This window comes from Ceratotherium simum, chromosome 15 (assembly GCF_057802395.1).
Source record: "Ceratotherium simum simum isolate JZ-2026a chromosome 15, ASM5780239v1, whole genome shotgun sequence".
Taxonomy (NCBI): domain Eukaryota; kingdom Metazoa; phylum Chordata; class Mammalia; order Perissodactyla; family Rhinocerotidae; genus Ceratotherium; species Ceratotherium simum.
The window spans coordinates 30,639,679-30,653,984 of NC_141914.1; the positions used below are offsets into that span (position 1 = coordinate 30,639,679).

The 14,306-nt window shown below is 37.3% G+C and overlaps 1 protein-coding gene across 4 annotated transcripts in view; it reads right to left on the bottom strand.

Moving 5' to 3' along the window:
• OPA1 (OPA1 mitochondrial dynamin like GTPase) overlaps positions 1 to 14,306 on the bottom strand; it is an 87,239-nt gene that overhangs the window by 35,949 nt on the left and 36,984 nt on the right. For all 4 annotated transcript variants that reach the window (XM_014783079.2, XM_014783078.2, XM_014783080.2 and 1 more), the window contains 10 exons: positions 12,160 to 12,240; positions 11,960 to 12,034; positions 11,581 to 11,652; positions 11,399 to 11,498; positions 10,926 to 11,056; positions 7,735 to 7,807; positions 7,567 to 7,639; positions 6,509 to 6,624; positions 5,554 to 5,618; positions 4,442 to 4,518 (listed from right to left, as the gene is read on the bottom strand). In XM_014783079.2, coding sequence (XP_014638565.1) covers positions 4,442 to 4,518; positions 5,554 to 5,618; positions 6,509 to 6,624; positions 7,567 to 7,639; positions 7,735 to 7,807; positions 10,926 to 11,056; positions 11,399 to 11,498; positions 11,581 to 11,652; positions 11,960 to 12,034; positions 12,160 to 12,240 — 863 coding nt within the window. The remainder of the gene's footprint in view (positions 1 to 4,441; positions 4,519 to 5,553; positions 5,619 to 6,508; positions 6,625 to 7,566; positions 7,640 to 7,734; positions 7,808 to 10,925; positions 11,057 to 11,398; positions 11,499 to 11,580; positions 11,653 to 11,959; positions 12,035 to 12,159; positions 12,241 to 14,306) is intronic.

Consider the following 14,306-nt stretch of genomic DNA (forward strand, 5'->3'; position numbering starts at 1 on the left):
CAAGCTGCACTTTTCTTGGGGGAGGAGAGTCATTACTTCCTCCTATCCAAGGCTACTCATAATCAATCACTCAACATTTTGTGTAACATTAAGTCTACTGAGTCAATGAGCTTAGCTGCTGGTTTCCCCTTGCTAACTTTTAGATGTTTTTTTCAGCTACAACCAGAAAACAAAAGAAAGAGCATAAGGAAAGAATATACCACTGACGACCAGAAGGACAAAGTCAATTTAGTCACGGCGTTAATGATAGATAGTGGGAGAATTTCAGGAGCAAGGTGGAAGAAAAGAAGCTTCTGAGGGCCTCCTATTCAGATACAGTTTTGAACACAAACTGAAGATTCCAAAAGATGAACAGAAGACCAGGATCCAGCCTCTAATCACCAGGGCTTTTTGCTGCTCCTGCCTCAGAACAGACACGGCCTGTTACCTCTTCCTAGGAGTCTGTGGGCCAAACTACAACCCACACACCCTTTCAAGAAGACCATAACAAAATTTCATTCCACCAAATCCTGACAGGCCTAAGGTAACTTTCTCAAAGGAGGCTGCTGCTTCCCAATCCACTGTACATGGCTGCCGTCACCTATCCTTACCCAGGCTCACCTGCCTTGTCATCACCAAGCTGCGGTCCTCTGTCCAGACTCCCCCTGCTCCCCTCCACCACAATAAGTTTTATTGCGCCCCCAGTACCCTGTTCCACAGCAAACAAAACATTTTACATTCTTACTCTTTCCCTGTTCCTTGCATCTCCAAACCTTTCCTGGCTTTCTCTTACAGAGAGTGATTGTCCTCAAATTGTGCTGACTGGAAGCTGCTCGTTAGTTGAATGTGCTTCAGAGGTAGGAAGAGGAAGCTATGTTCCCTTTACCCCACAATCTCTCTTCTGGACCACTAGTCCTCAACTCGCATGGAAAAACCCCTGTACTGTGAGGCCACTCCATCTGGTTATACCATCCACTACCCTTACTTACATGGACCAATTCCCCAGCATATGTTCTTTGTAATTGTAGACTTCTTTTCTATCCTAAGTTTTGCAATTATCCGGGGATAAAAACCACAAATATACAAAATACAATTAACGTTATAGTTCTATTTACTACCCTCTTTATCTCCAGGAACTTTACCTACACTCCATTTTAATTAAAAATTGTTTCAAAATGGAAATTTCTTCTTTTAAAGCAGGAGACTTACTCCATTTAATAATTTTAAACAATACAGAAAAAGTAAGAAGTCCTTCATAATTCCTCCTTCAGTAGATAACCACTATTCACAGCTTAATTTATCATTAAAACAATTTAGTGCCTACATGAATATTTGTGTGTTTACACCAGTGGATCATATTAAACACACTGTTTTATACTTTTTTAAACTTAAAAGTATATTGTACATAGTATTCCATGTCAATATCCTATGTTTTTCAATGGCTGCACAGTAATCCACGCTACAGATAAATCAAATATTATGTAATTCCAAATAGGAAACATAAGTTTTCAATTTTTTTACACTGATAAACAAAACCATGGTGAAGATTCTTGTGTGTTCATCTTTGTCAAATATATCTTTATGTCCATAGATTCCCAGCAATGTAATTATGGACATAAATGTACTCACTATTTGACTGATTCTTCTCCATTACTCACACATCCAATCACTAAATCCTGTCAATTCCATCTTCTAGGTAACCTCAACTCAAAAATGTCTCCTCTTCTCCACCTGCACAGCCGCTATTCAAGCCGCTATCACCTCTCGTCTAGATTATTTCAACAGCCAACTGTCTCCTTGCTCACAGTTTTCTCCACCTACATTCCATTTTCCCTACTACAAAGATCTTTCTAAAATGGAAATCTGACCTAAACCTCTTCAATGGCCCTCACTGCTCATGGGATAAATTCCAAGCTTCTGAACATGGCTTGTAAGGCCCTTAATTATCTATATCTTGCTTACATCTACTGTTCTATCTCCTGCCTCTTGCCTCTTCCTATGCTAAAGCCATACGCAATCACCTTCAGCTACCTGTGTCACCTTTCTTACTCTCACCTCCTGGCCTCTGCAATATTCTTCTCACTGCCTTTACCTAACACCTATTCAGCCTTTAACTCCCAGATTATGATATCAGAAACCTTTTTTGAGTCCTCAAATCTGAGTTAGCGGACTCAAGTGTGCATTCTCATTTTCTTTTCATTCTTTTAACTTCAACAAAATAAACTTAACACTTTTCACCAAAAATTGTATGCATGCCATGGTACCATTTTTTTAAAAAAGTATATTACTATAAATCCCGCCAGCTATCCTTCTAAATGACATGAAAAGAGACATACCTACAATGATGGTTACATAATGTTAATGACATACCAATATCTCCTGTTTAATGTCAGTAATTGATTCCTGATGATCACGTATATTGTGTGAAAACGCTGAGAGCCTACTTCTCACTATAATGCATCATATGTCAAACCTAAACCCCAATAACTTCCTTAAAATACAATTAAAGTATAGTAGAATGTCTACAAGTAAATACACTATCATGTTAGGACATAAAATGCTTATAACACTGCTTCCAGATCACCAAATATAGATCAAACAGTCCTGTGACTTAAATAATGTCTTAGGCACGTAGCCTAAAATATCACATAAGGCATACGCAGCAAAATGATACTCCCTAAGACATCAACTATGTCACAAAAATAAAACGTTTTGGGTACAATGCAGCTGAATTCAATGTGGCATGAAGAGTTAAGATTAGGCCCTGCTATTTTGATCTATGTTTGTGTTTAGCCACGGAGCCTGAAAAAAAAAAGTTGATGAAAAGATACAGAATTGTCTGATCCAGAAGCTCACAGAATAAATTTCTAGTAGCCAGATGTCCTAGTTCTCTCCCTTGCCTTCTCAACAGGCAAGCTGGCAATACAGGTTTCTCGTCCCTTCACAATGCCCTTCAGCCACCTGTGTGTTAAATAAATTAGATTTATTTTCAAGGCTCGCTTTAGCATAGGTTTACTTTGATTTCAGACTTGCTCTGTCCAAACAAAACTAACCATTCCATTTGATGATGCCAGAAATTTACAAAGGCTCCATATTTTCCTCCTATAAACAGCATAACTAGTTATTACAGTTTAAAAATCACTTTTTAGGTACATTATCCTCATACAACCTAGTAAGGCAAGTAGTAGTATATTCATTCCGTGTGTGTGTCTGTGTATATGTATATTCCCACACCTATCTATCTCTTGCAACTTCAAAAGCTAACTGGCTTACAGAAAGCCACAGAACTGGCTTAAAATGCAAATAATAACCAAGATAATAAGTTGTGTTTTATATATATTTGATTAATCAGCCAACAAGTATAGATAAGATCAGAATTCTTTTTTGGATAAAGAGAGGAGATTAAAAATAGGCAGATTTTGACCACCTGAAGAGAGAAAATGGTTTACCGCTGAGGAAGAAAGGGCACCAAGGGAAACTAGCAATGCAGAATTCAAACTTAAGTTCTGGATTCTACTGTCCAGGCTCAATTTTGATCATCCTCAACTGAGTAAACAGAAGAGGTACAGAAAATATTTACAATGAATGGCAGTAAGAATAGTTCTGCCCCAAGAATGATAAATTCTTAAAAATATTATAGGCTTCATTAGAAAGGTAATTTATGCAAAAGGAATTTGTTAATTAAAATATGACTGCTAAAAATTTCAAGGCTATTTATACATAGCTTGCTTGAGGTACACGGAACCTGTTTTGGTTACAGTGCCTCATTCCAACAAATTTAAGAGTGCCAAAATTTACATAAAACATAAATTGAAGGTGACAGTTTGCCTTGAAAGAGATTTGCATAAGCATTTTTCAAAAGGATGCATCTACTTGCTATTTAAAAAAATCTCAAATAGGATTCAATTTGAAATGTAATTTGCTCAAAACATATTAGGCACATATTATAAAAAGCATCAACTGTGTTCTTACTCAGAAATGAGAACTTGAAAATATACACTCTTCTCCCTTTATACACCAATTTTCTCTATAGTTTTGTTCTCTATGATTAATCCAGTAAGAGCAAGCAGTTCTGATGGACTGATATTTATCTAAAGCACAATTTGATGAAACTTTTGCCTAATTTTATAGAAATCAAAATTATGTATTTATTAAGTATAAAGTAAAGAAAAGCCTAGGACAAATCAAGATTTAAAAAGAGCATGAAGAAAGCTATCTTTCAGAATATCTTTTCTGAAAGATACTTAATAAATATACAATTAATTGTACTTAAATACTTAATTGGTTAGACTAGAATAGTGGTTAGATTTTGCAAAAAGACATATTTTTATGTTCTTGCCTATTTACTAAGTGTTTTGGGGATGAGCCAAGGCTACAATAAATCACTGCTTTATCAATCTAAATTTTAGTATTTCATTATAATTCATATAGTAAAGTCTCTGAGAAAAGGTCAAATACTCACCAATGTTTTGGTGTAACCTGGCTCAGACTGATAACTTCATCGAGGATTTCATTTTTAGCTTTTTCAAATAGTTCATTCTAGGCAATACAGAAACAAATAAGTAAGATTTTCATAAGATAGTCAATTTGCCCTGCCATGATTTTCAGAGACAAGTAAAAGGAAGGCCTCTGACATTCCAGCGTGCTGAGCTCGGGTTTGAAGCACACGTGACTAGTCAATAACACTCTTCTCTTCTAGTCCCTTTTGTAGAAATGCCAACATTCAGACAAGGACAAAGAAACTGACACATGTCTACCTTAGTCACTCAATTTTGAATGCAGCTTTTCACATTAACATTTGTTCAGATGAGTCTTTCACATAACAAATGTTAGGTGAAAACATCAGGACATATTAATTTAGTGTAACAGTAAACTGATGCTGTGTTTTATAATGGATGGCACTTTACAATCAAGGAAAACCAATATTTAAGTCCCACTAAATCACTCTAGTTCTCCATGGTAAATGTTGAAAATGTAAAAAAGTTGATGTATAATTTTAAAAAGTTTACATTACATAAATACGTTAATTCTATAAGACCGTCAAAGAATATTTTTCACCTTCTCAGAAAACATTATTTATTTATTTATTTATTTTTGTGAGGAAGATCAGCCCTGAGCTAACATCCATGCCAATCCTCCTCTTTTTGCTGAGGAAGACTGGCTCTGGGCTAACATCTGTGCCCATCTTCCTCCACTTTATATGGGACGCTGCCACAGCACGGCTTGACAAGCAGTGCGTTGGTGCGCGCCCGGGGTCCGAACCCGGGCCGCCAGCAGCAGAGCACGTACACTTAACTGCTATGCCACAGGGCTGGCACTCCCCAGAAAACATTTTTTTTAACACTTATTTTGACATCCTATGATCCCTATTTTTTAATATTATGTAGTAAATACTTTAAATTATTGTAGAAGAGATAACTGCTCCTGGAAATCTATTCTTGCAGCTCTAAATTAGTAACCATGGTCAAAACCAAAGCAACCTAGCTTACCAGATTTTGCTCATCGACATAACTTTTGTTAGAACACAATATTAAATTAGATATATACAAAATACATGAAGTACACAAATATTACCCGGTCAAGTTCTCGCAGGCGAGGATAGTTATTCTTCCACTCAGTTTCAAGGTTAAAACGTGTTGCTGAGGAAGAAAGAAAGATATTCAAGTTTGAGGGTTCTTTTTCTTTCTAGAGGCAGTGGTCAAAGGTCATCTTGCATATCTTCTGTATTAATGGAATTTCTGAGTGTGCACCTATGACTCCTGCGTATTCTGGGCTCTCAACATCTCAGAATCTCATTATTGCAATAGTTTTCCAAACTAATCTCCTTGACTCTAGTTTCTTCATTTTCAATCCACAAAACACCCAGCTGAAGCAGTTTAGTGCAGCTGCTAAGAGCATGGACTTTGGAGTCATACCACCAAGATTCAAATCCTGGGTCTATTATCTATTGCTGTGTGATGCTGGGTGCATTACTTAGGTAAGTCACTCTGTGCCTCAGTTCTGTCTTCTGTAAAATAGGAAGAATAATAATACTTACAATGGTGCTGAGGAACTAAATGGGATACACAGGTAGGCTTTCCAAGTAGAAAAAGGGAAGGTGGGTATACACTCATCAAATGAAACTGTGGAAGCAAAGCCATGGAGCAGGACAGAGTGGGATTCAGGAACTAGTACAATGTAGCTGACACACAGGCTGTTCTGTTTCCCAGCCCATTTCCTCTCTTTCCAGCTGAAACAAGGAATCTGAGTTCTAATTTATTAACCTTTTTCTCCCAAACACTACGGCAAACTTCCTAATCCGTTTAAACTCTGCAATGTGCTCCTAGCAATGTTTCCCCTGAAAGGGAAAATCCTGTTCTTGTACAACAAGTAAAGATTTGTGTTTTTTCCATTTTCTGCATACTATCTAATAGTAAATGAACTAAAAAGCAACTGTTAAAGAAAGGGAGTAAAGAATTTGATTGCTGCCTAAGATTGCCAGCTAATGAAATGTCTAAATTTGTTCACTTATTTGAAAAATCCAACTTACCTTTGAAACTATCAGCCTGTTGTTCAACTGACTCTCGTACCATTTTCCAAAAGCAGTCCGATACAGCAAGGCTTAAATTCCTTGTAGTCACTTGGTGTGCCTTTAGCATGCTTGTTCTATAAAAAAAATAACAAGAGCTAAAGTATATTAAAATGGCAAAAAGGACAAACTATCACTAAGTTTAAGAATGCGCTTATTATGAGAATAGCCACTTACACATTTTATACCAGCACTGTCTCATGAAACTTTCTGTGACGAAGACAATGTTCTATATCTGAGATATCCAATATGGTAGCTACTAGCTACATGAGGTTACTGAGCCCTTGAAATGTGTGGCTAGTGCTGACTGAGGAACTGAAGTTTTAATTTTATTTAATGTTAACTAATTTAAATTTAAATAACCACACAAGGCTAGTGACAACTGTATTGGCAGCACAGTTCTACAAGCTTGTCAGCTCCCCTCCCAACAGAAAATACTCAAACTATGTTTGCAAGAACTATCTTGATACTAATTTAGAGGCAAACATAGTGAGGGGGTAGCTTAAACTGTTCCATTTGAAGAGACTCTCTACATATAAAATTTTAATGTAATTCAGTTGCCCTTCAGCTCTTCCATTTTGCTTTTCTGCCACTATCTTATTTTCTGTCAATTTCTGTCAATAGCTATTTAGGGATACTCCCCCTTTGACATCCCCACTCCCCACTCCAACTTTCCCCAATACGGAAAGAGCAATGTGTACACGCATTTTAAAACATAAGTGTTGATGTTTTAAAAATCACTTTATGTAAAACACCTTCAGAGGTATCCCTGTTGTCCTTCAGGGCCCACATCCCAAGGGGCAGTTTATTATGCCAGCATGTATTGTACCATGTGATAAACTGCTCCCAATTCTCTCAGAGTAGCTTGAGGACTTGCTTATTAGATGCTGACCACTATTTGGGAAAAATTCTGGAAATTCAATGTTAAACTAATGGCTCAGAAACAAAACTTTTAAGTGAAAACAGTTTAAGCTACCCCCTCACTATAAAATCTTCAAATATTTAAGCAAGAGACCTACTTTAGGAGGTTTGAATTCTGAAAGAATTCTTCTTCATATTCTCTTATAGCGTCAATGCTTTCAGAGCTGTTTCCTAGGGAGAGACGATGGTGAAGTTCTCACTACAAAAATTAATCTTCACTATTTGAAAACAACAAAAACAAATTATAATAATCCATCTTTGCATACCTTTTCCTGTTACAACAGCAAAATACCCTAGAGCTTTCATTGGGAAGAGTTTTCCTTCAATTATCTGCTGAATCTATTTTTTAAAGTGGGAAAAATAAATGTGAGATGTAGGTTTACATAATTTTTTAAAGCATAATATACTATTTAGAAAGCAAATTTAATAATGCTAAACATGTATGTGTTTAAACATATAAATCTGTACAAAAGCATTAAAATGCATTTCAATTATTTGAGGAAAAAATATATACATTTAATCTTACCATATTAAAAAAAGTATTATTAAAACAAAAGTTTAACCAAAATTAAAACTTGGAATGATGTATAGTGTTTGGAGGCAGGTCTTAGGTTGAATTTCAGCTCTGCCTCTTACTGGCTCTGTGGCCTTAAGCAAGCTACTTAACTTTTTCAAAATGGTTGCTGAGAAGATCATATAAGATATGATACTTAACACAGTGTGTAAGGCACGCAGAGCACTCAATAAATGGAGGCTACTATTATTATACTCTTCTATAATAGTATACTATTATACTCTTCTTCAAGTGTCTAAATTCTAACCAAGTTAAACTGTCTTTTTTTATTCCTTTTTTTTCCCTTAAATATTTGGATTCATTGGTTCTCAATTCTTGTAAGGTCAAAAATCCTTTTCTAAATATAATAAAAACTATAGACTCTGTTCCCAGAAAACTGCATATTTGCACAGAAATCTACCATCCACACACAATGTAAGAGTTCCTTTTACAGAAGGAACTTCCCAGAAGCCCATTCAGATTACTACTGAGGTAAGAACCCCTTTTAGACAAGTTACATCCCTAAGCTAATGCTGAATCTTTGGTATAAAAAAAGCCTGATATAAGCCTCAACCGCATTTCAAAAGAAATAAAAACTTACTACCCTAGAGAAGCGAAAACGAAATGAAAGGAATGAAGAGAAATGGGAAAGAGTCACAGAAATTTGTTTCTATCTCACTTCCCCCATTCTCCATATCAGGACCCATGCTGCCACAGCTGGCCTTACTATTAAAAATAAGGCAAAGTGGAGGTCTTGGAGGCTGTGGGAAAAAGAGTTAACACAGCAGGTCTGAGACTGCTGTCCTTAGAAAGGCCTGCTTGTCCTTGGCTGGCATCTGGGAATTTAACTGGTAAACAATTCCCTACATTGATATAAAAATTTCCCTAAATATAGTGGCTCATTGTGCAAGCAATGTAGTTTATGCTAAATATCTGCTTTCCTTTGGGCGTCTGGAATTTTTGTACTTGAGGGTGCCTACATGACCAGCCCCCAATAAAAACCTTAGGTGCTGAGTCTGTAATGAGCAACCTGGTGCTGGGGGGTTAGGCGCATCCTGTGTGACTCTACTGGGAGAGGACTCTTGGAAACTTGAACCTGGTTTCCTCCAGACGTCATCTCTTTGGAGCCAGCCTTTTCCCTCTGTGATTTTGCTTTCTATACTATCATTGTTAATAAATCATAAGTGTAAGCATGACTAAGTAATGAGTCCTGTCAGTCCTTCTAGAGAATCAGTGAACCTAGGGGTAGTCTGTCTTGGGAACCCCTGACACAGAGGCATCATCCCAGAAAGCTTTAAGTGGAAGGAGAGAAATCTAAGCAGTAGTATGAGGGACGGGTACTTAGAGTCTGAAGTTGTTCTATCGGGGATAAAAATATAATAATAACAGATGACAGCCATCATGTATATAATACCTTTTAGCCAAGCACTATTCAATCAATAGCACTATTTCAAGCACTGTTCAAGCTTTACAACAAAAATTTAACTCATTAAACCTTCACAACCTATGAGAAGGTACCCTTAATATCTTCATTTCCAACAGATGAGGAAGCCTAAAGCACTGAAAAAGTTAACTTACCCAAAGTTTCACAGTTAGCAAACAGTAGAGCTGGGATTTGAAACCAAGCAATCTGGGTACAGATTCTGTACTCTTAGCCACTACCTTATGCCTTTACAATTAAGTAGAGAGCATGTCCTAAGTCAAGACTTGCACTCTACTAAGACATATACACAATGTCTCCTTGAAATAAAACTCTTCCCTTGTTACAGGAGGAGGAGAGGAGGGACACTGAACACCACGTATAGAAGTCATAGAATTTCAGAAATGAAAGCACCCTAGAGATCAACTAGAGTAACAGGTTGGGTTGTGCATTGACCGGATGCAGAAAACAAGATTTGCTCAAAGACACACAGCTAGTTGGTGGTGGAGCAAGGATAAGAATGCTGAGGTCTGACACCCAATGCAATGCCTTCTCTATTATAAATATCTGCTATACAGTCTTCCATCAGTTAAGAAAGGTAATGTTTATCTGCAAAAAGAAAAATGGCATATATATAGGTCCAAGAGGAATCTACACTGTCACTAGTTTTATACTAATTTAAGAACATCAACTAGGGCCGGCCCCATGGCTTGGCGGTTAAGTGCGCGCACTGTGCTGCCGGCGGCCCGGGTTCGGATCCCGGGTGCGCACCGACGCACCGCTCCTCTGGCCATGCTGGGGCCGCGTCCCACATACGGCAACTAGAAGGATGTGCAGCTATGACAGACAACTATCTGCTGGGGCTTTGGGGGAAAAATAAATAAATAAAAAATCTTTAAAAAAAAAAAAGAACATCAACTAAAAAAAAAATTAAAAAAAAAAGAAACACCACAAATGAGGTTAACGACTGTCAGCATACAAAATTATTTAAATTAGAGTAAGCAATATTAGCAATTTAAGTATTTCTGAAGCAAACTAGTCATGTGTCACTTAATGATGGGGATACATTCTGAGAAATGCTTTGTTAGGCAATTTCGCCATTGTGTGAACATCATAGAGCGTATTTACACAAACCTAGATGGTGTAGCCTATTATACACATAGACTACACGGTACTAATCTTACAGGACCACTGTTGTATATGTAATCCATCATGACTGAAACATCGTTATGTGGCACGTGACTGTAACTATAATCATGGAATTTTATTTATACCTCAAAATTGCACTTAAGTAATTTACTATAACTTTCCGATACTTTGTTTTTAATGAGAACCAAGAAAAATCTCACTACTACTCTGATAAAGTATAGTATTCCACAATGAGTTTTCTTTCTTTCTTTCTTTTTTTTTTTACAACCAGTCCTGGTCATAGCTGGAGCTTGTACAAAGACTGTTTTCTCTCACAGTAAAGAACTTGCCCTTACCCTGCTTGGACTAGCCACATTTTTCTCTGCCAGGTCTACTTTGGTCAAAACAAATATCGTCCTTCTTCCATGAGGATCCATTTGACTGACCAAGTCTGTAACAATGCTGCGTTCAGCATCCACGGATCCATCTGAAAAAAAATGAAAAGTGACACTGGAATAACAGCAAAGTGCATTTTAAAAACTTCCACAAGCTACATCCTTGTGTCCACATTATAGTAAAAATATTTTAATACATTTACCTTAGTTATAAAAAGAAATTCTAGCCAATAAAAATTTCTATGATGCCTACAGTGAAATTTAAAAAAATATTCTCAACTTCAATTCTACTTACTAATAAAATGAACGAGTAGGAGGAGAGAGCAAAATGTATTCATTTTGTATGTTTATGTGACGTGCACATTTAGAGCAAAGCCTGGGTTGCTACAGAAGGAAGCATATCAGTGCAATGAAAATCTTGTGGTAAGATTTACCTTGAATACATAGTATGATGGCATTAGGATTCTGCATATAAGCTTTGCTGATACTGAAAATAGTTTCCTTTGTGTCGGGAGCCATGCCTGATGTCACAGTCTTGAAGAAAAAGGTTTTACATGTCATTATAAATGTTTCCACAACAGGAATACGATAAAATACACGTTTTGTATATACTTACATTAATCACACCTGGTAAGTCAACAAGCACCATCCTCTGTAGTCCAGGGCCTTTGACATTTAAGGATATGGTCTACTCAGGAAAAAAAAAATATTAATTTTGTGGGGCAGTTTGTTAGGAATTTTTTGGTGATACATAGTCTGAATATTCTATATCTCATCCATTCAGATATTGTGCTCAGAAAAATGTTATTCTTTTTCTGACTCTAAAAGTAATTATTCTAGAAAATTACCTACAAAATGATACATTTGGAATATTAAAAAAAAATGTATACATGGAACAGCTGCAATCTAAACATCATTGCCAATATCATGCTTTATTTCAAATTGTAAACAGTGGATTTCCATAAAAAATTATTGAAATGAATTGCAACGCTTACCTCAGGGCTGACAGTACAACCGTCTTTCACATTTTTCCTCATTCGGAGTTCTATTTCATGTCTTAATGCTGCAAGCTATTAATGGAAAACAACAAAATTCTAAGAAAATCTTCAGTTAAAAATATTCCATTTAATTGTCTTTTATAAGCTTACACAGGTTATAAAGTTACACATGTGAACTTCAGATGAATTCTACTTACATCTTCCTCTTTGGTAAGATCAAACTCCCGAGAACTATCTTTAAACAAGGCCACGTGGTGAGGACCTTCACTCAGAGTCACCTGAAATTAACAGAAAATTGTGATGTAACGATGCATTTACAGTTCATATTAATTCCCTTTGCACCTACGTGGTCTAGACAGGGCCACCGCATTGCACAAATCCAGGCGTCCCTTCACACTACACATGAAAAGCATCCTCGGAAGCTGTCAACAAGGTGACAGAGAGACCACAGAATTCTGTTTCTGTACTGTTCATACATCTGTCATCCGTGTTGTGATTGCCCAACAAGACTGCTGGCTACTTTGCATCTTTCATGACATAAAATGCTGCTGCCTCTCTCTCATAGTTAATGTTATACGAAGTACTGAACATAAAACCATCACTCTCAAACTTGAAAAACCAAAAGAAAATCTTGCCTTTAACTTCAAAGGTAAATTTAGGTAAAGGACAATTCATTTATTTGACATCAATTTATCGAGAGCTAACTATGTGTCAGATGTTATTAGAAACACAAAGAACTGACTGTCCCTGTTTTAGACCTCACTACATCCTGGGAGAAATACACACAGAGATAATAGGACACTGTGGCAAAACCTAGGGTGCCACAGAAGAGAGCAGTACTGACTATAGGAGAGCTAAGGCAGCCTTCACCCCAAAAGTGACATTTGAGTAAGAAATTCTCTAACAGCTTATATATTAACAGTCAGTAGTTTCAAGAGAACTTCTAAAATCACATTCCTTAACTTTTCAATGGTAACTTTTCAGGCTTCTCTATAATGATCTGATTTTACTTTTAAAATACAACTCCCTCTAGGGAGATTAGCTAATGAGGCTAGATAACAAACAAACAGCAGCTGTTTGAAAGCATCAGCGAGCAACCATGGCAGCCTGGACTACGAGTCCAAGACCCCAAAGGATTTTGGGGGGATACACCTGCAGCTATTTTCTCTCAAGGCATTTGAGAAAAGCCTAAAACTTGCAGCAGTCTCACTGGGTTAAGGAGACAAAATCAGGGTTATCAAGCAGCCACAATTTAAGGTGCCAAGGTCCCGGAGAAAAATGGACAGCAGAAACGACTCTCCAAAAACTGAGCCCTACAGTCTGTGCACAGTTTCCCTTCAAGCCACTTGCACATTAAGAAACCAAGCAAAAAGACGCTGTTAAAGAGGCTGAAACGCTAAGTCAGGATTCTGGCAATCTCACTGTTCAAAGGAGACAAAAATCTGGAGTTCAAGATCAATCAAGGAGTAGAAGCCCTGATAAATACTAGGGGAGTAATGGCAAACTGGAAAGAGACGAGTCTTGTCTGTTTCAAGGAAATCTGTCCATGCTCCATCTGTCTACCAGAAGAAAGTTAACTCCTTCCTGAGATATAACATCATCCACAGCCACTACAATTAGGGCGCTGGTAATGTAAAAGGTGGGTTTACAACGTTTTTACAACTGATTATAGAGCATGATATGAGGTGTAATCGGTTTTTTTTCCTCCCTAAATTAGAAGTAGCCCAAATGCCCATCAATAGTAAAATGGATCTATAAAGTGTGGCACATTCACACAATACCACAGAGAAATGAAAAAGAAACTAGCTTCACACAACATGGCTGAATTCACAGCCAGACCCAAAACGGTGCTCTCTATGAATCACACTGGACTGTCCGCCCAACACCCGTCCTTGCTTGCGGCAGTTAGAGACAGAATTCATTTCCAGAAGATTTTAGCCTCAGCCTCATTGTCTCACTTTCTACCACTTTTCTGGCCTCCATTCTCAGTGATTTCAATTTCCCAACTCTCCAAATACTCTATACCTACACCCACCAGCTGAGCACAAAGGAAAAGCCACAACCATACAGACGCCCTTTACATTTATGTCCACAGACCTTAATCGCGACTTCAGTACAACTCAGCAATCCTAATATTTCTTGACTTCCCTTGTCAACACACTCCTGGAGTCACCACTTGCCTAGAAAAGACTTCACACTTTTCCTTCTTGCTTCAATCTTCAATGCCTTCTCCCCTGTCTTTACTTAACAGCTGATAATCTAGCTTCTTATTTCACTGAGGAAGCGGAAGCCATCAGAAGAAACTTCCACACAGCCTACGTACTCGTCTCCACTGGTAAATTCA